This window comes from Chiloscyllium punctatum, chromosome 22 (genome assembly GCF_047496795.1).
Source record: "Chiloscyllium punctatum isolate Juve2018m chromosome 22, sChiPun1.3, whole genome shotgun sequence".
Classification (NCBI taxonomy): Eukaryota; Metazoa; Chordata; class Chondrichthyes; order Orectolobiformes; family Hemiscylliidae; genus Chiloscyllium; species Chiloscyllium punctatum.
This window is the reverse complement of record NC_092760.1, coordinates 45156099-45183287: the sequence shown is the minus strand read 5'-3', so window position 1 is coordinate 45183287 and position 27189 is coordinate 45156099. Positions and strand designations below refer to the sequence as shown.

The 27189-nt window shown below is 39.1% G+C and overlaps 1 protein-coding gene across 7 annotated transcripts in view; it reads left to right on the top strand.

Moving 5' to 3' along the window:
• Nucleotides 1-25858, top strand: part of LOC140493592 (troponin T, fast skeletal muscle isoforms-like) — a 39749-nt gene extending 13891 nt beyond the window's left edge. For 4 of the 7 annotated variants that reach the window (XM_072592206.1, XM_072592201.1, XM_072592202.1 and 1 more), the window contains 9 exons: nt 349-370; nt 1314-1359; nt 4506-4622; nt 9777-9854; nt 10330-10443; nt 10964-11073; nt 14677-14767; nt 20102-20142; nt 25543-25858. In XM_072592206.1, the coding sequence (XP_072448307.1) occupies nt 366-370; nt 1314-1359; nt 4506-4622; nt 9777-9854; nt 10330-10443; nt 10964-11073; nt 14677-14767; nt 20102-20142; nt 25543-25591 (651 nt within the window). In that variant the 5' untranslated portion in view covers nt 349-365 and the 3' untranslated portion in view covers nt 25592-25858. Of the gene's footprint in view, nt 1-348; nt 371-1313; nt 1360-4505; nt 4623-9776; nt 9855-10329; nt 10444-10963; nt 11074-14676; nt 14768-18977; nt 19019-20101; nt 20143-25542 lie in introns of all 7 variants that reach the window. The other 3 variants (XM_072592207.1, XM_072592205.1, XM_072592204.1) reach the window with 1 other exon arrangement.
• The last annotated feature ends 1331 nt before the right edge of the window (nt 25859-27189 follow it).

The following is a 27189-nucleotide window of genomic DNA, read 5'->3' as shown; positions in this document are numbered from 1 at the left end:
CTGCTATTTCAGAGAGAGAATCATATGTGCAAATGGGAGCAGGCTCAGCTCTGATGGTTTCTGTGAATAAGTAGCCTGCTAGCATACACTGAAAAATAACCACACTTGAATAATTGGCACTTGGTGTGGATCTTGAACAATGACCATCATCTGTAGGACTGCCCCCAACAAGGAGTCAACACCTTCAGGCAATGAAAGGAAAAATTGAGGAGAAAACACATGATTTTATTTGTAAGGCAGTAGATTGTATTTTTAATACAACATTTTAATGCCATTACGCTTTGTTTTTAATTTTAGATAATACATCTAATTTATTTTTTATGTTCACTTTTTTTTATTTTGCTACAGAGGAGGAGAAACCAAGGATGAAGTGAGTAGTGATTTGTTACAGCTTGAAGGTTTATTTAATGGAGCTGTAGTCCTTTTTCTTGTTCTGCCTTCTCCTTCATTTCCTTGTTTAATATGTCTTTCTTTCATACTCTACTTCCTTTTGCTTCCTCTTGTTATTTTCTCCTTTTTATTTCTGCCTTTTTGAAATCTTGTTTTTGTCCTTATTTCTTTGCCATCCATCCATCTCTCTCTCTCTCTCTCTCTCATTCGCTGTTTTCTTCCTTTTTATCTCTATTTGGCCTTTGGTGGATTTCTCTTGTTAAGTTCCAGACAAATCCAGACAAATGATGCCCCATGTTTTCTCCATTGGATATTGCCCAAAGAATTACAGCTAGTTCCAATGATATTCGGTCCCTATAAGCAGCCCCATTATTTGGAATGCAAAATTATTGGACTTCCCTTATCTCTTTTTATTTTGTTTGTTCATGTTTCCTTTTTATTGCCTTCCACTATTCGACTTGGTACATCTTGATTGCTGCAGCAACCTGGACAGCTGAAGGGACATTTGCATTATGTTGGGAGCAACTGCTCCAACTTGGGATCTGAAAATGCTGACCATGATTATTCTAGCATTGCAAGGAGCCACAACAATGACTTCTAAATAGACAGTATCACTGTCACTTCTGTGACTTTGGAAAACTCAGGGCTCCATAAAAGACAGTGTAAATGGGTGGGCAAACTCTGACCAACAGATTTCCCTACATGTCCAAACGTTGGTGCAGTGTCTTTAATGTGAAAAAATAAATGGCAGTGAGCAACAGTAATCAATACAGAGCCATGCCAGTAGAGTTTAAGATCCCCCCGGAATTGAAAATGTTTCATTCCCCAGAGCACACCACATCCTTCACAAAAATGAAGGGATAATTTGCGAAACATCCTCAGAACCAAGTTCTAGGTGTCATTACTTCCCATTTTTTTTACAGACTGACTGCTCCCAAAATCCCAGAAGGAGAGAAAGTTGACTTTGATGTGAGTACAGGAAATTATCCAACAAATGATTCATTACTCCTGTGCTTGCTGTTTCATTGATGGCTTTTTCTTCATTCATTAATACCCATTATCAAATGTTAGCAATGACTGTAAGGTCATCATTGTTGTTTTTATTCTGAACAGGAATTAGTGAGAAACTACTTTTTCTACTTTCGCAAAGCAGTCTCCCCTCCTCTCCTATAGGGATGTGTTCAAAATGGAGCAAGGCTTAACAGTCACTGACAATTCTCTGGAACTTACTTAAGGGGGAAATCTTATGAATGAAAGCAGCAAATTAGCATCAATGTACTATGTAATCCTGTGAAGATAATGCCAATTTAGATTGTATCATTGACCAATACCCAGAAAGTGCAATCCCAGCAAGCGTACGAGAGGGAGAAACCTTGCATAATTATTTTTCTGCCTGTCTAGAAAACAACCAATGAGATCACAACAAAAGTTCAAAAATCTCTTTGATCCACTATTTCCAACCTTTCAGAATATCTACATAAAGGTGGTATGTAAGCAATGTAGATGTGAGTGTAAAATTACGAAGTAGTGTTGATATTACACGAAAAGGGAGAACTGTGACAAAATGGATTTCAGTGAATGCTGCAGTGGGGTCATCCACCATGACCCAAGAAAGGTAAAAAAGATATGTTCTAAATGTTGAAAAACTAGAAACAGTAGAGGTTAAAACAAAAGGTTAGGGAGCTAGTTAAACAAATCCTTAAAGTGTCATGAATAAGTACAGAAAATAATCAAAAATACAAATGGAATGCTGATCTTTGCATCGAGGGGATTAGATTATAAAAGTGTAGAGGTCATGTTTCAGCTATACAGGATCACCCCTGGAAAACTGTGAACAATTCTGAACACACTCAGGAAGTATATGTATAGTCTTGCGGGAGTGCAGACGTAAAATGTAGCATTGGTTTATGAGAAAATGCCTGAACGAAAAGGATTAACTTTCATAAATTACCCAAACTAGTGTATTCTCTGGAATTCAGAAGGATGAAGGGTGATTTGATCAAAGTTTTTAGGAATGTAATGGATTAAGTTTGGAAAAACTATTCTCAATGGTTGTGAGTTCCAGGATGATGAAGCATCATCTAAACCTGACAGCCAGACCTTCCAGGAGTAAAGTTCGGAAACTGTACCTAAAGGATGGTAGAAGTTAGGAAATCAGTCAAAAGTTTTAAGTCTGACATTGATGTTTTTTATTATCTAAAGGTATTGTGGGGAAGATGGTGAGTTAGGTTGCAGTGGTCAGGACAGATCTCATTTAATGGTGGAACAAGCTTGAGGGGCCAAATGGTTTATTCCTATTCCTATACAGTTTTTCACTGTAGTTGTAATGAATCAATCTAGTGTTGTGCTCTCAGTCATTATTGTAAACAACCTGTTCCAGCTGTTAGCACAAGCAAGATTAGTTAATAGAACACAAACTAAGAAGGAAAATTAGTTGATATAACAAGCCAGTATATCAAGTAATGCATTTACCTTTTCAAATTTGACACTAACTAAATACCAGCAGTATTCAACTCAGCTGAGGTTGTGGTGCACAATTGCTTAGACCTGGACTTTTGCTCATGAATCAGCTAACTTGAGTAGGAAATCTTCTTGCTCTCTGTCCCCATCTCAACAGACAATCCCCCAAAATGTGGGCTCCCTGTGTTCCTGGGGGTTGCAGAATAGAGTGAGACCCACTGCATTGGGATGCAGATTTGAGCTAACTCTGGGACTGCCCTCAGACCCTAAAGGGGACAGTTCAAATGACCTGCCTTGATTGTGTGGGACATCACCTCAGTTGTTTTGTTCCAAAATAAGGCCATCTAGTCCACACCCATCAAACCACCTCACCCATTCCCAATTTCATATAACTCCATGTCAAGTTAGTTCTGTCTCTGCCTCCCACCCATCATCCTTTGGACTTTCACTTTCCTTGTCAGCACACAAAATATTCAACGTAGCCACACCTCAGGAACAATGTTTAGTTTAAGTAAAATGAAGTTCAAAATATCTACTGTAGCCTTTACTATGGCCAACAAAAACTTCCATTCATGGAACCCATTCAAAAGGTTAGAAGTCCCTCAAGTGCTTAATCCAATATAAACATTCATAAAAACAAATAAAAGATAGCCAGTCTTTAAGAACTTCTTCGCTTTGTCAATCAACTGTGAACTTGCAATACCCTAATGAGCCAATACTGAGTTTTAGAAAATGCAAAGCAGTAAGGTTTGCATTATGATAGCCCTTGGGAAAATGACAGCAAACAACTAATGCCATTCATAAAGGAGTGGGGATTCAAATAACCTGACAATCCTGACAGTTCCACAGACCATTTACACCCTTCAAGAGCTTTCATGATTCTTAAGCATTTGTAACTGCCACACAGTGGTTAAAACTCTTGCAAAAAGAGATCTGTTTGAGGGAAACACAATCTGAGTACTAAGTTTATTTGATTATGCTGAGTTTGGATTTTAAGAGATGTCTCACTTTTTTCCACTCTCAGCAAAAATGGGATCAGTCAGAAATACGAGTGGGATTTCTAGATCCAGGCCCTGTCTAAATTTTTAAAAGTCTGCAGAATTTCTACCACATCATGAAAATCCAAGTAATAGATGAGTTTCAAAGAGGTTTGTTTCTTTAAGGTCATTACTGTTGGGAAGTGATTATAATGAACCATTTATTGAGTTCAAACAGAGAAAATTATTGAATGAAGTTCCTTTAAGTCAGCAGTAAATTCGTGCCTCCTGTACTTGACAGATCTTATAAGATTATCAAGTCAGCAAAATTAGCAGAAAATAACCTCTTTTTTCCTAAACAAATAATTTAATTGTGAATTTTCCTTATATCAGATGTACAAGGTGTGTGCATAGTAATAGATTAATGTGTTTGTCTTATACAACAGTTCCTGGACCACACTTTGCACTCAATATGATTTTGATAATGTCTTTTACCTTTGTATTAATTAGTATTTTTCCAGAGGTTTGGAAGATGTTCAGTAGAGTAAAAATCATGGTATAGACACACTGGGATTGTACCCTCCTTTGTTTGAATTTGTTCACTTGTGGAATATGACTCAGTCATGATCTAATATTTATTCTACTGCTCTGATTTTTATGTGTTTGTGTGGTATTTAGGACATCCAGAAGAAGCGCCAGAACAAAGATCTGATGGAGTTACAGACTCTGATTGATCTTCATTTTGAGAATAGGAAGAAGGAAGAAGAGGAACTGATTGCTCTGAAAGAGAGGATTGTGAGTGTTGTATTGATATTAAAGCAACAATCTATCAAGGAGGCACCATGGATGCAGTTTAGATTTCTTTAACTTTTATACATAGGATGTGGGTGTCACTGGTTGGACCAGCATTTATTCCCCATCTCTGATTTCTCTTGAGGTGGTCATGGTGAGGCACCTTTTTGAATTGATACAGTCCCCTTGTTATGGGTACACCTACAGTGCTGTTTGGTAGGGATTCCCAGGATTTTGCCTCAATGACATTGAAGGAACACCTAGTTCCAAGTTCAGTTAGCAATGCTCCCATACATCGGCAGTCCTTAACCTTTGACGTAGTAGAAATCAAGTGTTTGGTAAGTTGCTGCTATGCATCTTATGGATGGTACACACTGCTGTCACTGTGTGTGTCAGTGAAAAAAATTAGTGAATATTTAACTGCGTGGAAGAGGTCCCAGTCAAATAGCTACGCTTCCCTGGATGCTTCTTGAGTGATTTTTGGAGCTGCACACATCCAGGTCGAATGAATAGAATTCCATCACACTCCCAAGTTGTGTAAAAGTTGATCTCTGGCTTTTGGAGTAAGGAGGTGAGTTACTCATCTCAGAATTCCCAGCCTCTGACCTGCTTGTGGAGTCACAGAATTTATAATGTTGGTTCAGTTCAGTTCCCAACAATGGTAATGTGCAAGATGTTGATAATGAGCGTTTCAGTGATGAAATGTCATTAAATGCCAAGGGAGATTCTTATATATTCCCTGATTGCAAATGAGTGCCTGCCAGTTGTGTGATGTGAATGTTATTTGCCTCTCATCAACTCAGTTCTGAATATTAAAAACACAGAAATAGAGAACACACACCAGATCCTCAACGCCACGCTCACAGGAATCCGATTCACTAGAGAGGAAGAAAAGGACAACCAACTCCCATTCCTAGACGTGATGGTACAGAGAACACCGAACAGAGAATTCGTCACAAAGGTTTACAGGAAAGCCACACACACAGACCAAGTCCTAAACTATGAAAGCAACCACCCCAACACACACAAACGAAGTTGCATCAGGACACTATTCAAAAGGGCCACAACACACTGCAGCACACCAGAACTACAAAAAAAGGAAGAGGAACACCTATACAAGGTATTTGCCAAAAACGGATACCCTCGCAATTTCATCAACAGATGCCTAAGGGAGAGACAACGGAACGAGGACATGCCGCAACCCAAAGGACTAGCCACACTACCATACATCAGGAGCATTTCTGAACTGACAGCCAGACTACTGCGACCACTAGGACTCATAACAGCACACAAACCAACAGCCACACTCAGACAACAACTCACCAGAACGAAGGACCCGATACCCAACATGAGCAAAACTAATGTAGTGTACAAAATCCCATGCAAGGACTGCACAAGACACTACATCGGACAAACAGGAAGACAGTTAACGATCCATATACACGAACACCAACTAGCCATGAAACGACACGACCAGCTATCCTTAGTAGCCACACACACAGACGACAAGCAACATGAGTTCGACTGGGACAACACTACCATGATAGGGCAAGCCAAACAGAGAACAGCCAGGGAATTCCTAGAGGCATGGCACTCATCCACAGACTCTATCAACAAACACATCGACCTGGACCCAATATACCGGCCATTACAGCGGACAGCTCGAACTGACAACTGGAAGCGGCAGAGACAGGCCACTATAAATGCCGGAGGAAACATCACAGAAGCGCTTCACAGGAGGCTCCCAAGCACTGAGGATGTCACCTAGACAGGGGATGAAACGTTTGCAAGACAAATTCCCAGTTTGGCGAACAGAACCACAACAGTTCTGAATATTGTCTAGAACTTGCTGCATTTAGAAATGGCCTCCTTCAGTAACTGGCAAGCTATAAATGGTGCACGGTGTCACCTCATGCTGTAATTACCATGTCAAATTGTGACCGTATCTGTGATATTGTTGTATGACTACTGTACTATATCATGACAGTCTTGGCAATGTATACAGTAGAAATTTGCCTGTGCTAGTTGTGATGTATTGAGAAAGGTTGCTAAAAGGAACAAAATGGACAGGCAATGCCAAAATTCAAAGAGCGAATGGGTGAACTATAGAAATTGTTTAATCTTGTCTAGTGCAAGAGTGCAACAAGAACATGGTCAAACCATGGCTTATGAGGGAAGTTAGAGATAGCATGAGATGCACAAAAGAGGCAAGAAAAATAATAGACTTGAGGATTGGGAACAGTTTAGATGTCAGCAAAGAGGGATCAAAGGATTGATTAAGAAGGGCAAAGTAGAGTGTGAGATTAAGCTTGTGGGAAACATAAGAACCGACTCTCCAAGTTTTGGTAGGTATGTAAACAGAATAAGATTGGTGAAAACTAATGTAGATCCCTTCTAGTCAAAAACAAGGGAATTTATATTCGGGAAAAAGGAAGTAGCTGATGAACTAAATTGATACTTTGCTTCTGTCTTCACAAAGGAGCACACTTATCCAAATCTGAGTTAGTGATGCTGTTCCGTAAATACTTGCAACAGTCCCAATACACACATCCCTTAGCAGAAATGGTAAAAATAAAGCAAACTAGAGCATATGGGCATTGGAGTAAGAGAGCGAGAGAGGTCAGCAGCCTGTCTCACACATCCCCTGCTGTAACTGAACTGACTAAAGCTTTTAAATTACTTACAGTGAGGAAACAGGCCCTTCAGCCCAATAAGTCCACACTGACCCGCCGAAGCGCAAACCACCCAGACCCATTCGCCTACATTTATCCCCTTCACGTAACACTACGTGCAATTTAGCATGGCCAGTTCACCTAACCTGCACATTTTTGGATTGTGGGAGGAAACCCACACAGACACAGGGAGAATGTGCAAACTCTACACAGAGAGTCGCCTGAGGCACAAATTGAACCCGGGTCTCTGGTGCTGTGAGGCAGCAGTGCTAACCACTGTGCCGCCCACTTTTTTTAAAAGACATAATGGATATTAGATTAGATAAAGTTCTGAATGAATTTTTAAAAACTCTAATCTAAACAAAGGCTAACTACATCTAGTTGGCCACTTCCCTTTGATTATATATATATTTTTAAAAGACATTAAAACTTTCAGCCTGAAACAGTCTCTGTTAGGGGTAAATAAGGGGCCCCAATAAAAATTTCAAATCCAGCCTAGTTGGAGCCTGACCACTTACCCCCTCTCTGGATAAAAAAACTCAAGAGCATAGTAACTTTATAAAAAGAACCAGTATTGTGATATACAACAGGGAATTATAAACCAGTGAGTCTACCATTGGTTGTGGGGAAGATACTAGAGTCCATTGTCAAGGATTGCAGATCACTTCAAAAACAATAGTAGAATCAGACACAATCAGTGTGGTTTTTAAAAAGGGGAATGATGCTTGACAGATCTACTAGAAATCTTCAAAGATGAAACTAGTAATGTTGATCTGGGAAGCCAGTAGATGTGGTTTATTTAGACTATCAGAAGGATTTTGACAAAGTCCCATATTAGAGATTAGTGTGTAAAATTAAAGTACATGAAATTGGCACATTGTGTTGAGATGGATAGAAAACCTTTTAGCAGATAGGAAACAAAGAGTAAGATTAAATGAGTCTTTTTTCTGAATGGCAGGCATTGCTTAGTGGGATGTTGGAGGGATCAGTACCAAGACCCCAGCTATTCACAATATATGTTAATTATTTAGATGAGGGAACTAAATGTAATACGGCAAAAGTTGCAGATGACTCAAAACTGGTTGGAAGGGTGAGCTATGAGGAAGTTGCAGAGATTCTGCAGTGCGATTTGGACCAACTAAGTGGGTGGGCAAATGCATGGTAGGTGCAGTATAATGTGCATAAATGTGAGGTTATTCACTTCAGTAGCAAAAATAGGAAGGCTCGTTATAAATCGAATGGCTGTAAGTTGAGAGAGGGGAATGTTCAACAAGACCCGGGTGTCTTCATGCATCAGTCACTGAAAGTAAGTGTATAGGTGCAGCAGGTAATAAAGAAGGCAGACTACTTATTGGTGTTCATAGTGAGAGGATTCAAGTACAGGAAGAAGGACATCTTGCTGCAAATATATAAGGAAATGGATGAGGCCATACCTGGAATATTGTGTGCAGTTTTGGTCATCTTAATTGAGGAAGGATATTCTTACTATAGAGAGAGTGTAGCGAAGTTAACCAAAATTAATTCCTTGGATGGCAGGACTGACATATGAGAACAGATTGAGTCAGTTAGGATTGTATTCACTGGAGTTTAGAAGAATGAGGGGATATGTCATGGAAACCTATAAAATTCTAACAGGACTAGACAGTGTGGATGCAGGAAGGGTGTTCCCTATGGTGGAACATAGTCTAAAGGTAAAGGGGTAAACATTTAACACTGGAAAGAGGAGAATTTTCTTCTTCCAGAGAGTGGTGAGTCTGAGGAATTCACTGCCACAGAAAGTGGTTGAGGCCACGACATTGTGTTTTCAAGAAGAAGGTAGAAATAGCTCTTCTGGTTAAAGGGATCAAGGGATGTGGAGATAGGTGGGATGAGAGTATTAAGTTTGATGGTCAGCCATGACCATAATGAATGGAAGAGCAGGCTTGAGGCATCAAATGGCCTACTCCTCCTACCTTTGGTGTTTTTATCTTTTATATTCCTGTATATGGTGCAACAGTAAAGTTGCACTCTGGCCACAGTGACAGTCATGGTGCGATGTGTCCTGTTACTTTCAGAATTTTTTTCAATTCATTAACAGGATGTGGGTGTCACTGACTCGGCCAGCATTTAATAGTCATTCCTAATTGCCAAAGGGGCAATTAAGAGTCAACCACATTTCTGAAAGTCTGGAGTCACGTGTAGGCCAGAACAAGTAATCTTCCTCCCTTAAAGGAGATGGGTTTTTCCTGCCAATCAACAATGAAAACCTGGTCAACATCACCGTGATCATTCTTAATTCTAGCTTATTTTATGTAGTTCAAATTCCACCCTCTGCCATTTTGGGATTTTAACCTCAGTCCTTAGAACATTACCTACACTTCTGAACTAATAGTCCAGCAATAACACCATTAGACCCACCTCCCGTACAAATCAATAGAAATAGAGAATGTGCTGTTTCAGAACTGGGTAAACACAATTCCTCTCTATACTTTTCTCCAACCAACAGGAAAAACGCAGAGCAGAAAGAGCTGAACAGCAAAGAATTCGTGCTGAGAAGGAAAAGGAGCGTCAGGCCAGGCAGGCGGTAAGTCATTGTACACTGCTGGCTTTGATCTCTTTCGCTTCACATCAACGAAATGATACATAAAATAAATGACAAACTCTTTCATTTCTAAGAAAACATACAGTCAACTCAAGGCTGTCAAACATGAGAAATGTTGGAAATTATGTTTATGGTTAATAGTGAGGTGATGGGTTGCGAATTTATTTCCCACCTTTCAGTTTGTACTTCTGCTCTGCTGGTTATTGTTCCAGAGGCACCTTACTGCGAGCTGACATTTGCCTCAGAGGAACATTTTTCATCTGCAGCCATAGGCATGTCAGAATGCCCACCCAAGTAACTGATTCTACATGAATTACTTTGGGAAGCAGCTGAGAAATGAGATGTGAATAAATATGAGTTTTTATCTGCCTTTTCAAATTCAAAGATTTGAAACGTCTCATTCTGTTCTAAGCTCTCCTTGCTCACCAGAGTGTATATCCTCTTATTTGTCTGACAGGAGGAGAAAGCAAGAAAGGAAGAGGAGGATGCCAGGAGGAGGGCTGATGATGATGCCAAAAAGAAGAAGGCTCTGAGCAGCATGGGTGCTCAATACAGCAGCTACCTTGCCAAGGTAAAATGCCAGCATATGAATCCAATACAATGTAGACCGTGGTAATCCTTTCTTGAGCATGGGGAATGTTTCATTCAGTGCCTCCACTTAGGGTACACTACACCTGGCAAAAACTCAGTTAGAGAATGGTCGGCAGTGGAAAATGGATTGATAAAGCTTCATTTTTAAGTTAGGATAGCTTAAAGGGCGGGAAGGTACTTATTCAGGGACCCCACCTTTGATAATCCCCAAGAAGTTTGGCCCATGCTTCTAACCTAAAATATAACACTCCAATTGTATAGTGTACCCTCATTAGTAAATTCCACATGCCCAGTAAAGTATTTTCTGACAATTAAAACAAATAACTCATGCGCTCAAAAGCAAGCACCAGGAAACCCCAATCAATTCCATATGGTAGCAGATATAAAATTGCTAGAATAAACCTGTTGAAAAATTAATAGATCTCAAAACCCTCTTGTGCATCCCTGATACCTGAAATTTAAGTTGAACTATCTTACACTATAATTCAATTGTTAATTAGGCTGATCAGAAGAGAGGGAAAAAACAGACTGAAAGGGAAAAGAAGAGGAAAATCCTTGCAGAGAGGCGCAAACCACTCAACATTGATCACCTTAATGAAGACAAGCTTAGGTGAGTACCTGCAAGTATGCCATTCATTAATTTTTAATGAAAGCTTTCCTTTCTTTATACTTCCAACATCAGGAAAAGTAATGATATTAAAAATTTTTTAATTTTATAAATTTGGGTTATAAAAATTCCTTCATAACCCAACAATTGAAACTGTGTTGGGTTATGAAGGAATATTTGCACTCAACTTAGTTTTTGCCTAGCCTTGTTGTTTCCATTTCCTTGACCACTATTATAATTAGTTACTTGTAGACCAGTTGGTATCTTTAAAAAAAGAAACAGAATCAATGCATATTGAGAAAGGTAACTGTGGGCTAAAGAGATATTAGTCAGTTTCCTCAATTTTATGACCAAGTATAGTTCTTCATTGATCACCACTTTGAGGTGGTGGACAGGTTAGTGTGCTCCAGTGAATCTTCAATTAGTTACCAGCAGCAGGAGCTGCCTGCTCCTGGCAGGAGCACGCAGGTAAGCAGAGTCAGAAGTGATGCCAGATGAAGTACGGTCCAGTAAGTTCTCAACACAGAAAAGACAAAGGAAGACATGGAATCACATCACAGAAAAGGTAAATTAATGTTGCATTGACAAGAAAGTTCTGATTATCATGGCTCAACATTTCGCTGAGACCTAGCCACTGACTTGTGAAATATGCTGGCTTCCAAAGTGCTCATGTTTAACAAAGCCAAGTGCCTGATGGGAGAACGGAGGACAGGTGGCTCTGAAGCTGGGAATCACTAATCAAGAATCTGCACAGGGGGCAGCGGGTGTATGAAATCATTGTGCACCTGGGTTGGGACAGCGGTGTCTTTCACAGCAGTCCTCTTCAGAACATCCTCTGCTCGTCCCAAATGGGAAGGGGCTAGGAAAAGGGCCATAAAACTTGGCTCTCCAATTTTTCCCTTCAATGGGAATTACAACCAATGGAATCACTAACTTCATGGTGGAATAAATAAAATGCTAATTTTGCAACTCCTGGATAATCTTGTGGCTGTCCGGAAGGAACTACAATTGTATCCCATGAACCATCACGACTCCTAATTGAAATCTGTTTTCCTGGAGAGCAGCAGATGAAGGAACATGTTGGAAATACACCTTCTACAAGAAAGGAAAGACTGGCAGTGACCCTTGTATCCCCTGAGTTGTGTAAATTAAAGGTTCATGGCTCTTCACTTACAACTCAACTGTAATTAATATGTCACTATCACTGGCCATTATGCCCTAAATCTTGACCTAAGTGAAGATGTTAAGGAAACGTTCTACTCTTGATGAAACAAGTTTATAAGGAGTATTGCTGGAGAGAAACTGTCATGTCAAACAGCATTAAATAGCCAATGTATATGATCTATTCCTTGCACTGACAAAATATGCTCAGTGAGGCTTCAATATAATAAACATAATTTTCTGTGAGAAGGATAAATACAAAGCCATGTGGTGGAATCCTGTATCAAAACACTGGCACTTCCCAAATTGCATCATTGTTCAAATCAAAGACCTGAATGTCTTTTATTCATTCATGGGATGGGGATGTCACTGGCCAGACCAGTATCTAGTTCCAATCACTAGTTGCTTTTGAGAAGGTGGTGGTGAGCTGCCTTCTTGAACTGCTGCAATCCATGTGTGGAAGGTAGACCCATAATGCCATTACAGAGGGAATTCTAGGATTTTGACCCAGCAGCAGTGAAGGAATAGTGATATATTTCCAAGTCAGGATGGTGAGTGGCTTGAAGGGGTACTCTAATTTGATGTTCCCATCTATCTACCACTCTTGTCCATCTAGGTGGAAGTGGTCATTGATTTGGAAGGAAGAGTTTGTTGCAGGAAGTTTGATGGATTTCTTCTTGTAGATGGTACAAACTGCTGCTACTGATCATGGTGGAGGAGGGAGGAAATGTTTGAAGGATTTGGTGTCAGTCAAGCTGGCTGCTTTATCATGGATGGTATTGATCTTCTTGAGTGTTGATTGAACCTACACTTATCCAGTCAGGGGGATATATTTCATCACACTCCTGACTTGTGCCTTGTCGTTGGTGGACAGGCTTTGGGAGCCAGATGATGAGTTACTCACTGCAAGATTCCAAGGTCCTAACCTACTGATGTAGCCACTGTATTTATAGTTCAGTTTCTAGTCAGTGGTAATCCCCCAGGATGTTGATAGTGAAGGATTCAGTGATGATATTTTGAATTGTGAAGAGATAATGGTTTGATTCTTTTTTGTTGGAGATGTCATTTCTCGACACTTCTGTGGCACAGAAGTTATTAATGAATGGTATCTGCATCACCCAATCCTTATAGGTGATTGTTGATGAACATTCATTTTGTATCAAGATGTTGCAAGATCTGAATCATGTATCTGTGACACATAGTAGTGCTGCAGAAATTGCACCAGCAAAACTTATGGATCCCACAGGAGGATTATCAAACAGATGCTAATGTTCATCTTGGTGCCAGATCAACAAGCATGCAAGCAAAACACCTGCAAAACTATCGACAATGGCCTGAACAGTTTGTCCAAATGGCTGAAAGGCATCTCTTTTATAGGGACCCGCTTTCTCTAAAATTATCAGCGCTCTAGAGAGTACAGAGGAGGGGTGGAGGCATTAGAAAGACACTTTGAAGCTTTCCTTGAAGTGTAGTAGAATTGACAAAAATGGCAGGGATGAACTTGCTGCCAATCGATTAAGGTAGTTACAATTTGTCCATCAAGCTGCATCCTGCTCTGAGTTCAAACACCTTCATGATGATGTAGAGCAGCAGCAGAGAAGTAGAGAAACAGAAACAAATCCTGCAGTCCACAGCCCACTACCTAAGGATTGGCCTACTATTGGCCCAGTACAATGGATTTGCCCTTTAAGTCACATGAAGATCTACCGCTGAAACTCAAGAACTCAAGGAGACATCATTTTCAAATCAAGAGATAGTCAGTGATAACTGTTGTAGAATTGTACGACAGAGAAAGAAGCCATTTGATTCTTCACTGATATGCTTTGGCCTCTGAAAAGAGTTATATGTTTAACATGAATTATCTGCCACATGCATTTTGAAATTGGAAAGAGCGTTTAGAGATCTCGGCATGATGAGGGAAAATGCGGGTAAGGGGCAGGAATTTGGTGATGCAAAGACATTTATGTCTGCAGTAGTTTTTCATGGACTGCAAGAAGCACATTTGATGACTTAATATTCTTAACCACATTTCAAAAGTTCTTACTCAGTGTATAGTTTTGACTTTTTTGTCCTGACAACAGAATTAATGTTTGTCTTCTAATACAGATCACTGTTTGAAATGTTTGAACAGGGTATTCCCTCAGTGAAACTACCTGAAATTACATGGTATAGCAAATGAAAATGTAGGATAACTGGATATTGATGCCTACTGCTACACTCCTGGTCCAAAAAACCATCAAATCTGATTTTTGTTGCTTTCCTATTGCAGGAACAAGACTGCCTGGTCCCATGCTGTTGTTCCTTCCTCATTTGTAAATAGGGCAAGAGCTGGGACCCATCTGATTTCCTTTGTTTCCATCTTTGCTATTACCAAGTGCTGCTTGATTTAGAATCGATTGCTCTATGATATTTTGATTGATGCTGCATTTTCTTTTAAATTACCAGGGAAAAAGCCAAGGAACTATATGACTGGTTGAGACAACTAGAATCTGAAAAATTTGATATGTGTGAAAAACTGAAGAGGCAGAAGTATGAGGTATGTACCAAATCTCTGAACCATTTAAGTAAAACTAAGCATTTAAAAATAAACAAGCAGACAACTAAAGATAAAATTCCTTCTAATTTCAATGTAGTTTGTTACTAATTAATAATACTTACAAGAAATTCCTTTTCACAATTGAATAGTCATTGCACTGTATATATGTGAAAATGAAGGCACTGAATCATTTAATTAATTTAGTTTAATTCAGCCATCTCAACTGGAATGTTGTGTACAATTCTGATTGCCACATTATAGGAATATATGAATGCATTGAGAGAGTGCTGAGTGATTTACAAGAATAGTCCCAGGGATGAGAAATTTCAGCTTTGTGAATACATTAAAGAATTTAGAATGTTCTCTTTGGAGAGAAGAAGGTTAAGAGGAAATCTGATGCAGGTTTTCAAAAACTTGAGTGGGTTGGATATTAGTAGATAGGGAGAAATTGTTTTAACTCATAAAAGGAACAAGAACCAGAGGGCACAGATTTATAATGATTTGCGGAAAACAAAAAAGCAAATGCAAGGTGAGCAAAAGCTTTTTTTTCACACAGCAGGTAGTTAACTTATGGAAAGCATTACTTGGAAATGTAGCGGAAGCAAGTTCAATTGAATGATTTATTAGCTAAAAATAATGTGTAAGGGTATGAGGTGAAAACAAGAGATTGGCAATGCGTAATGATGCTCATTTGAAGAGTCAATGAGAGACACGAAGGACCAAATAGTTTTCTTTTGCAATGATAACGTTTCTGTGATTCAAATCACCTAACTATATATTCACTCTGAAGCTCTTGTAATTCTGTTAGATCAGTTCATGCTTGAAATATTATACATTCTAATTTCTGGTGAGAAAATTCATACTTTACTTAGATTAAACATATTTCAATTCAATGATTTGTAATTTAACTTTTTAAAATAGAGTTCTTTTAATTTGTACCAGTACTGTTCAGCCTCACTTAGTCATCAGGAAATATGATGCTGAATGTCTCTGAGCTCCTGCTAAAAGATTAACAAATAAAGCAGATGAGCTGACCGTACGGGTAGAAACGGTGGCAATAAGCCTTCCTTTCTATTGCAGAAACATAGCCTAAAGTGGGACTGGAATGGCAATTCAACATTCCTGAATGTAGGGTTTTCAGGATAAATGGATGGTGGGATCAGTAAGAGGTGTGTGGCAATTTTGGTCAAAGAAAGAATTACAGGTGTGAGGAGGGATGATATTTTTGAGACCGTCAAATGAGGGGATGTAGATTGAGCTAACAAACTAAAAAGGGGCTGTCACACTACTAGGTGTGTATTATAGATCCCCAAACAGTCAAGGGGATGGATGACCAACTATGAAAGCAATAAGTGCAAAATCATCGGGACAGTTATAGTGAGAAATTTTAACTATTCCAGTATTAACTGGAATAATTTTAGTGTCAAGACATCAAGGAAGCAGAATTCTTGAACTGCATTCAGTAGAATGGTTTTGGCCAGTATGTACCCCATCAAGAGAGTGTGCAGTTCTGGACAATGCTTTTGGAAATAAAACTGGACAGGTGGAAGGAGCTGTATTTTGGAAGTAGTGATCATAATTCAATTATTTTTGGAATAGCAGTTAGAAACAGGACTAAGTTTATGGAACAGTTTTGGAACAGGACTAAGTTTATGGAACAGCAGTTAGAAATTCCAGTCGGAATAGGATTTATTTAAGGAAGCTGAGGAATGATTCAGCACTTGAAATTGGATAGATTAGACTACTTACTGTGGAAACAGGCTGTTCGGCCCAACAAGTCCACGCCACCCCACCGAAGCGTAACCCACCCATACCCCTACATCTACCCCTTACCTAACACTACGGGCAATTTAGCATGGCCAATTCACCTGATCTGCACATCTTTGGACTGTGGGAGGAAACCGGAGCACCCAGAGGAAACCCACGCAGACACGGGGAGAATGTGCAAACTCTACACAGTCAATCGCCTGAGGTGGGAATTGAACCCGGGTCTCTGGCGCTGTGAGGCAGCAGGGCTAACCACTGTGCCACTGTGCTGCCCACAAATTATGTCAGTGTTAGATCATACAAAGGGGAGATTCAACATGTCCAGAGTAAAAATGTCACCATGAAGAAAAAGGGCAGCATAGTTAAATCTAAAGCCCTTGTATTTCATCAAGCATACAAGGTAAACTAAGACAGAAAAGAAAAGTTGATGTTAGGCACAGAGAACTCAGTACTGCAGAACACCAAGAAGGATTCAGAAAGTGCAGGAGTGAAATCAAAAAGAAATTACCAAAGCAAAGAGAAGGCGTGAAAGAATATTGGCAAGTAAAACTAACTACAACCCAAAGATGTTTTATCAATACACTAACTGTGAGAAGATGTGAAAAATGGACACTTAGACAAAAATAATCAAGGCATAATCAGCATGGACATGTGGACAGAAAATCATATTTGACAAACCCGTTGGAATTTTTTGAAGATGTAACTGACAAACTTGTTAGGGGATATTGATAGATGTGATTCACTTAGATTTTCAGAAGGACTACAAAAGTATATTTTGCATGAATATTTAAAATGTAACCAACAATGGTATTTTGCTTGGCCACGTTATTGAACTTTTTGCGATCATCTTCTCTATTTCAGATCTAATCATTAGTAAAGTTACAAAAAAAAGTGTGGGAAACATAAATTGCAAAACATCCTGAATGGACCATAGCAATGCTTTAATGTAATACATTACAATCAATTAGCTACTCCATTTTAAAGTTTAATTGAAGATGGTCACCCTCTCTGTTCTGCCTCAGTGCAGGTTCTCTGATCATTTATTAAATGTCTCATAGTTTTTCATTTTTATTTGTTTCCAAGAGACTTCTGTTTTCAAGTTGTTGAGTATCATCACTTTATAAAAATCCTCTTGGTCCACATCTCTGGAAACCACCTTCATTCAATTCCTTCAGAACATTCTCATGTTTTAGAAAATGGCCACCTCAAACTATGTGTCTCTGAAAGTCAGTGCCTCCCCATGCCTCTGACCCAGCTCTTCCTTTGACTTATATCCCATGAGTAGGCCTCATCCAGGGGAACTTAGGACCCTGAAACTGCTGGTGTCAGCTTCTTGTGACCAGGATGCTTATTTGTCACTTATTTGTCACAGGACCTTAGGGAACATCTCTGGGACACCTGCACAAATCAACCACACCACCCTGTGGCCCAACATTTCAACTCCCCCTCCCACTCAGCCAACGACATGGAGGTCCTGGGCCTCCTTCACCGCCGTTCCCTCACCACCCGACACCTAGAGGAAGAACGCCTCATCTTCCACCTCGGAACACTTCAACCCCAGTGCATCAATGTAGACTTCACCAGTTTCCTCATTTCCCCTTCCCCCACCTCACCCCAGTTCCAAACTTCCAGCTCAGCACTGTCCCCATGACTTGTCCTACCTGCCTATCTTCCTTTCCACCTATCCACTCCACCCTCCTCTCTGACCTATCAACTTCATCCCCACCCCCATTCACCCATTGTACTCTTTGCTACCTTCCCCCACCCTCTTCTCTGACCTATCACCTCCATCCCCATCCCCATTCACCTATTGTACTCTATGCTACTTTGTCCCCACCCTCCTCTCATTTATCTCTCCACCCAGCAGGCACCCTGCCTCTATTCCTGATGAAGGGCTTTTGCCCGAAATGTCGATTTTCCTGCTCCTCGGATGCTGCCTGAACTGCTGTGCTTTTCCAGCACCACAATCAGTTCATAGCACGCCAGTAATCTGCATATTATGCTTGAGATGCTGTGTTTTATTTTGAAGAAAGAAATAAAAAAAGTTGAAGTACTTGTCCAATAAATAAAGCAGGAGACTTTTATAATAAATTGTGGCCAAAGAGGAAAGATGAACTGCCAGTCAGAAATTTAAAAACGTATTTATTTTCCTTATAATTAGCCCTGTCAATTTAGCATTATATATTTTGAGTTAATCCTTTCTGTGTTAATAATATGAAAATGAAAACATTATTGACACAATATGTTTCATCATATATATATTTAACAAACAAAAAAACTGCAAAAGCTTTTGTGAGGAGCAATATTTTACAGAATCATCCACATTATTTTATACCTGAGTTTTTTTCAGAAGTGCATTAATGAAAATTGTGCAGGCTACTTCCTGACATCATCTGTGTTTTTAATACTCCACTGAAATACATATCGCTGTAATTCCTTTTAGATTACATCACTGCGTAAGAGAATGGAACTACTGGCTAAGTTGTAAGTACTAAACAGAGCCTGCAGCTGTAGGGTCCTGCCTGGAACATGCATGGGTTGGCTGCATGGTAAGCCAAGAAACCATCAAACATGCAGTGAGGGGGTAGCAGGTAACAACTCTGAAAAGAATTTCAGTAGTTTAACTTCATCTAAATGAAGCCTATTTCCTTTGCTTTCTACTTTATCACTAGTAGAATATAATTGGGTTCAAAATGCAAAATCCATTGCCAGGAACCTTTTGGATTAAGGTCATTAGGCATTAATGGCATTAATCGCCTCATACTTATCTTGTAACAGGGATTCTTGCAGCATTTTCCAACAGATTTTTAAAGTCAAGTCTACATGGAGGGAATAATTCTGATTTTTGTTTCATTTGGACCATTATTCATAAATGTTATGCGCTCCAAAAATGGATTTGTGCACTTTTAATCTTTTACACTAGGTAAAGATTGAGTTATTTGAAATATTAAAGGGTCATTACTGTCAGAGTATGTGAATGGATATATATTTTGCTTTGTCATTATTGACACACAATATCTACTTAAAATGAATCCACTCACGGTTTGGTGAATAGGTCACAATCAATGATTTTTTTAAAAAAAATCTTTATTCACACAAAAACATTTTTTTCTCCTGTGATGTGAGTGAGTGTGTAGTTTATCATTTGACCAGTCATAAATCAATTGCACAGATTTTATGTTTACTATGCCCTATAGGAATAACATCTTCTGAACATTTTAATTGATCTCTGGTTAAACCTGCTGCCTCCTCAAAAGCTTTCAGGCTAGCTACAACAGTCCAGTCCAGTTCTTAAGCTAGGTCTATGGGCTGTCATAAGTCCAGAGTCCTTGCTTTTTCTCAGGGTGCCATTCTGCAGGATTAAAGCAGGAACAACTCTGTAAGTATTCGTCTAGAAGTGCACAATGTGCAATTTGCAAAATTTCATTCAGCAGGTTCATCAGCTGTCTTTCCTTGAACTCTTCTGGGAGAACACAACATTCAACAGATAAGTGGGCAAAACATCCAACCACAGGTAACTGAGTCAGTCTTCAATTAAATGCACTAACGAACATATGTTATTTGCAGATTACTACAGCCAGAAATCGCATTGATGAACTTCAAAAACAGTAAGTACATTGTTACCCACTCTCCCAACTACTCCTCGAAAGGAACGTACAAACGTGGCCATCTAATTTATCAACTATGGACTAAGCTAATGGAAATTCAATTCAAATAGACATGGTGAAGGTGTGCAAATGCAAATAATTCATGCAACGATATCTAGAAATACAGTCATTCATTTGACTCCCAGTGTTTATTCAAATTAAATTCTTCCTTTATGTAATACACATCTAAGTGTTCAAGTATTATTTATAGTAATTTAACGTCAAGTATAGTGGAAATTATACAGTGAATGGTAGAACCTTTAGGAGTGTGGATATGCAGAGGGATCTGAGTGTGTAGGTCCACAGATTGCTGAAAGTGGCAGCACAGGTAAATAAGGTAATAAAGGGTTATGGCATGTGCACCTTCATTGGAAGGGGCATTGAGTATAAAGATAGACAAGTTATGCTGCTGCTTTATAGAACTTTAGTTAGGCCACACTTAGAATATTGCATACAGTCCTGGTCACCAGACTACTAGAAGGATGTGGATGCTTTGAAGAGGATGCAGAAAAGGTTTACCAGGATGTTGCCTGGTACGGGGGATTTTAGTTGTGAAAGAAGGTTTGATAGACTTTGGATTTGTTTTCACTGGAACGCAGGAAATTGACGAGTGACCTGATCGACATGTATAAGATTGTGGATGGCATGAATAAAGTGAAAAGTGTGAGGATTTTTCCCAGGGTGGAGGGATCAATTACTAGGGGACACAGGTTCAAGGTGTGGGGTGGGGAGTGTGGAGGTGTGTTTAAAAGAGATGTGCAAGGCAATTTTTGACACAAAGGGTGGTGAGTGCCTAGAATGCGATACCAGAGGTGGTGGTGGTGGAAGTAGACACAATTGCAGCATTCAAGAATCACCTGAACGAATACATGAATAGAAACAATGGAGGAATTTGGATCCGTTGAGTGAAGACAGTTTTACTATGGAAGGGTGAAATGGAGGGCCAGAGGGCCTGTTTCTGTGCTGTATTGTTCTTTGTTCTAATGTAACTTCACACACACTTTAGTCTGATCAGGATTTGTAACCAATATTAGTGAATGGTATCAGCACACTAGAATTCTGCATTTATGTTGAGTGTATGTTTCTCTATTTCAGTCAGTGTAGATCATTATCAGATTGTTTAAATTTCTTTCCTGTAATGAACTGTTAAGCAGTACATCCAGGAAAGGTTCTGGATCTTAAATTTGCACATGAAGTCAAAGTTGCAATGTTTTACAATTAGTCTTGGTATTCATGGGGAGGGATAAGAAAGGGACACTTGTGAATTCTTGCTCCTGCTTGTACTTCAATGACAATAATGGAAAAGCAGTGGACATCAGTTGGCGGAATTGAGCTCAGCTATAACCTGCCAATGCTTATCACCTAGACTTACTTAGCTCACTGTTAAAGTATTGCAGGACTGAGGTGTTGTCTGAAAATGGGTCTCTACATCTGTTTCTACATTCAATATGTGTAAATTATAAATCATTTCATTTTTCATTTTTGATATTTTCTAAACAAAAACTGGATTGACCTAAAATCCAGTTGTGTGGTCACCCCCAACCCTCTTAACCCAATGATGTCCTATTCAGTTCAAGTCCCATATTGATAAACTTATGATGCTGATATGTTCCTTTCTGTTAATCCATTTTCCATTTAACTTCGTATCCTCATTTCTTCCTTTAAACCTTCTGTTATTTATGCATGATCTAATATCACATTGTCAAGCCATGGTACAGAGCATTGTGAATATGACCCAACTTTCAGGCTTTTCCCTGCTTTTAAAGAATGAAAGTGTCTCAGAACACCCTTTCTTCAAGTATACTATAACTGCACTCCACTTCTGAAGAAATCTTTTTTGAAAATGGTGGAGGAGAAATTAAACAGTACTTAAAAGATGTTTTTAATCATGTATTTTTGTTATCATCAAAGAATGAAACAGAAGTGGGATGTCTGGCTTCAGAGTAATTATATTCAAATAATCATTGCATATTGAGCCTTTTGAGTTGTGAGTACGGCTCAGTAATTTAGTACTAATTGCATCACAATAATCAATACTTTAATATGGATGTCATATTTCCAAATAATATAATGCACATGAGCCATTAATATCTCCAATGCAAATACCATCATTAAGAATGGGGCTTAAATTAACTAGTTTTTTTGAGAGTGCAAGACTAAATAATGTGTTCACCTGGACTGATTGAAGGGATGCACTGCCCTCTCAGATCACAGATGTAAACTAGATGAATATTACAAATTATGAAAAGGTTCTCTGAAGTCCCCAAGATGAAACAGTTGTCCTGGAGCTTCTTCCTGTCAACAATGATTCAATAACATAAATCTTAATCTACTAGTTAATCAGGCTGTAATCTCGGTAAAGTTAGAATAAAGTTTTCTATGGGCACCCTGTTGTTAGTACTATTGTGTTTTAGTGTGCTTTGAACCCTTGTCAATTTTAGATTATCCACAATGCTTTGTGCCATTTTTCATTTGATCAATTACTTTTCCTATCTGTTTAACCAGCTGCTAATCTGCCTGTGTTTATGCTGTGTGAATGATGAAAGTTCGATTATGTACCATGGATAATTTGACAGTATTGGGACAGACAACCCATAACCAGGATGTTGAGGAGACTTTGCAAACATGACTTTTTGACAGACGTCTGGCACTATTGTTTAATGATCAATAAACTCCAGCATCTATGTAGACAGTCCTTGGTTTCCAACAGAGAAAGACCGTAGGAAAATTGGCTGGATTGGACCTTGCATACTATGAGTTAATTTTTGAAAATGGGTTTTGATTTTATTTATTTTGATGTGTATATGATGCTTTTTCCCAAAAGGATCTTTCATATTGCTCTGTGAAAATTCCTATTAGGATCATTAGAATCGCAAGTAAGTAAAAGATGAACTCTAATTGGGAACGTTCATGTGATGATTCAGGACCAAGCCTTAAAGTAAGGTCCTCCATTGATGCACTTACTTTTACATCTCATTCCATTATGCTTTTTTATAACACTCAGAAGGTCTTTAAGCCAACTTCTCCTGGCACTCAAAGTAAGTAATTTATAAATCTGCATTAAAGATTTCCAAGGCTGCAGAATGGTATGTAAAGCATGTCTGTTTTCTCAGAGTACATATCTATGCTGCCAACTTTCAAGTACAAAAACAAAAGCAGGCAAGTATTTGAAAACAGGGTTTGCATAGGCATAGAAAGAATAATGAAACCTAGTTATTCAGGTAAATGAAATGAAAGATTGCAAGGCATTAATTTTGCTGTGCTCAACCCTAATCATTTTGCAATCTGGTGAATGCACTTTCTTAAAAATGATTTGTTTTTCAAATGCTTCCAACAATGTGCCAGAATCAGAAGTAATCCAGCACATAGCATCTTAACCAACTTACTTTCTTCAAGATACAGATGACAGATTTCCGGAATGACACTGGAACAAGACTAGACTGAGCCTATTCCAACATTCATTTGATGACTGATTATTTGCAACCTAACCCATTTGGTCCTGAAATCACTTGACATCCCGTCCAAAGAAAATTAAGGGCCGTTTTGAAATTTTCTATAACGGATCTATGTGGGGAGAGAAGTGTCTCTGAATGGCTCAGCTATAATTTTATTGGCAAGCCCATTGATTTACAATGCTCCCAGAAAAGGAAAGCTCATCCACCCCCTCAATGTTAATATCAAGTAGTAACACCATTGCTTAATCTTCCATATCAGGTGAGGTAAGAGTGACAGGTCTTGATATCAAGGCTGCATTCAACTGAGTGCATTATCAAGGAGCCATAGCATGACTAGAATCAATGGGTATCAGAGGTAAACTCTCTGCTGGTTGGAATCATACCTGGTAAGTAGGAGGATGATTGTGATTTTTGGAGGTCAGTCTCCTCAGCTTCAGAACATTTCTGCAAGAGTCCCTCAGGGTAGTGTCCTAGGCCCAACTATCTTCAACTGCTTCATCAATGACCTTCCCTCCATCATAAGGTCAGAAGTGGGGATGTTTGTTGATGATTGCACAATGTTCAGCACTGCTGCAATTCCATAGATACTGAAGCAGTCCATGCTCAAATGCAGCAAGATCTGGACAATACCCAGGCTTGGACAGACAAGTGAAAAGTAACATTCATGCCATACATGCCAGGCTATGACCATCATTAATAAGAAACAGTCTAACTACTGCTCCTTGACAATCAATGGTATTACCATCATTGAATCCCCCATCATCAACATCCTTGAGGTTACGATTGACAAGAAGCTCAACTGGACCCACCACGTAAATATAGTGACTATAAGAGCAGGTCAGGACAAGGAAAAATGTAGATAGTAGCTCACCTCCTGAATCCCCAAAGCCTGTCCATCATCTACAAAGCAAAAGTCAGGAGATGTGATGGAATACTGCCTACTTGCCTGGATAGATACAGCTCCAACATCAGTCAAGAAGCTTGACACCATCCAAGACACAGCAGCCCACTTGGCTGACACCATATCCACAAACATTCACTCTCTCTACACTGACACTCAGTACCAGTGTTGTAAGATGCACTGCAGAAATTTACCAAAGATCCTTAGACAGCATCTTCCAGCCAACTGACCCTAGATTGATGAAAGACTAATTGTAACTGCGAAAGTCTTTGAGAGAAAAACGGATTGGTAGTAATTGATATCCTAGATCAGTATGGCAGCTGCTTTCACTCTTCAATGAGAATAGTTTTGACCAGCTCTCTTCTAAGTTAATAGCTTTATTACGTTGTAATGAAAACAATAAGAAGACAAAGAGTTTTCATGTTGACCAGTGGCACTATAGAAGTAGTCAGAGCAGGGGGTAAGGAAGACATGTCAGAGGAGGTTATCAGTGCTAAAGAGACTATATTGTGAGGTCAGAACCTATATACTACATTAATTTGTATTCTCCAGTATCACTAAAAAGCTCAACAAAAAGTGCCTCTCTTTTTAGATACACAATTAAGAAATTACTGAAATAAAATTGAAGCGAACTGACAACTTAAATAAAAATATGATTTTTCTCTATGCATCAAACATTACAGCACCCAGTCACAGAGAGGACAAACCATGAAAAAGAGATAGGTAGCCTGAGCAATCACTATCACAGATTGTCTCCAGAAAGTATGCCCCTCATTAGTTAATTGCAGAAGAATTTTGGCAACTGACACACAAAGACTTCCAACTTGTTTCTTTCCACCCTCTGCGCAGCTGATAATTCCAGCCAAAATCTGTAAAGACCACTGGAGATCTTTTTTTTTGGACTTGCATCTGGAACCAGTTTTGTTTGTTATACAAGAGAGGGTAACTGTTGGATTTTAAGAAATGGAGGTTGACGATGTTTTCCTTTCTGCTTGTGAATTACAGCAGCAAGAAGGGTGCTGGCAAGGGCAAGGTTGGTGGCCGCTGGAAGTAAACGGTTGAAGCAAATGCCTCCATTGCAGCATGACCTGACTGCGTTGTCCCAAGCTTGGATTCTTATGAGGCAAATCTCAAGTGGCAAACAATTTATAGCACTATTAAGTCCAATGCTTAGAAACAATCTATTTTACTGTGTTGCACACTGGATCTATAACAATTATCCCCTTTATTTACAGATGTTAATATAGCGCTGATCCTCTTCTATTATAAACAACTGTCCTAACATTCTTGTTTTTGTAAATAAAGTGTGGCATCTAATTTATTCTTTTTCTGACTGAATATTTGTCAATGTGTGATAGACAATGAGGTAACACAAAAGGGAATCTTGTTTTTTCTATTCATTCACAAGATGTGGGTCTCACTGGCTCGGCCAACATTTATTAACCATTCTTAACATGGCATTTAAGAATTAAGTCAAAGTGTGATGCTGGAAAAGCACAGCCAGTCAAGCAGCATCCAAAGAGCAGGAGAGGTTGATATTTCAAGCATAAGCTCTTCTTTCTACCAGTTAAGAGTCAACCACTTGTTGTGGGTCTGGAAGACACAACATGTAAGGACAGGATTGTCCTTCCATAAAGGACATTGGTGAACCAAAGATCGGCCACAGTTTCATGATTATAATTAGACCTTTAGTACCAGATTTTTAAAAATTTAATTCAAATTGCACCATCTGCCATAAACAGGATTCAAATCCAGATCCCCAGAACATTACCTGGGATTTGGAATATTAGCCTAATGTTAATACCACTAGGCCATCACCTCCCCAAATTTGAACAGGTTTTTAAAAATTAGTGGCGATCTAATGAAGGTCTTTACCTTTAGGTGTTCGATACAATAGATGTAAAAAAAAGTGCTTTTCTCTTATTTGAAAATCCAAAAATACATGACTGCTACTGTTAAATCCAGTGGGAAAATACTTTTTTTCTCAGTGGTTAAAATGTGGAACTTGCTGGAACCAGATATGATGGAGGCACAGAGAATTGATCATTTCAAAAAGTAACAAGCTGAGTGCATTGAGGGAAAAGAAAATACAAAGGTATGCTGAATAACTGAGAAGAGGTAGATGGAATGGGCAGAGATTTATGTGAAGCGTAAGCAATCGCTGACAAGCTGGGTTAAGAGATCTGTTCCTGTACTGTATTCTCAATGTATGTATTTAAGTATATCTCTGTTCTGTTGTAATAACTGTACACCACACACACAGACACAATTCTCTAAAGTGTCCACCCTGGCTCAGTGATCACAATTTCACCTCTGGAGTAGGCAAGATCTTCAGAGGGTTTGTGTGGACTTGATGGGTCAATTGGCGTGCTTTCACACAGTGGGGATTCTATGATTCTATAATTCTGCACAAAATCAATATAGGAAGCACAACAGTGTTACATCCTTGATCAAAGATTTGGAATTGGAAGCACTACAAGAAAGAAGGAAGGAAAGACACTCACCAGGTTCTGTAAAATAAGAAATGGGCTGATTGGAATTGACAGAAACAATTTCCTGGTGCCTTTTAGCAATGACAGAATATGACATAGCCAGTCTTTTCTCCGGATGATTTCACAATGGAACAAGCTGCTAAAGAAAACAGTCATACAG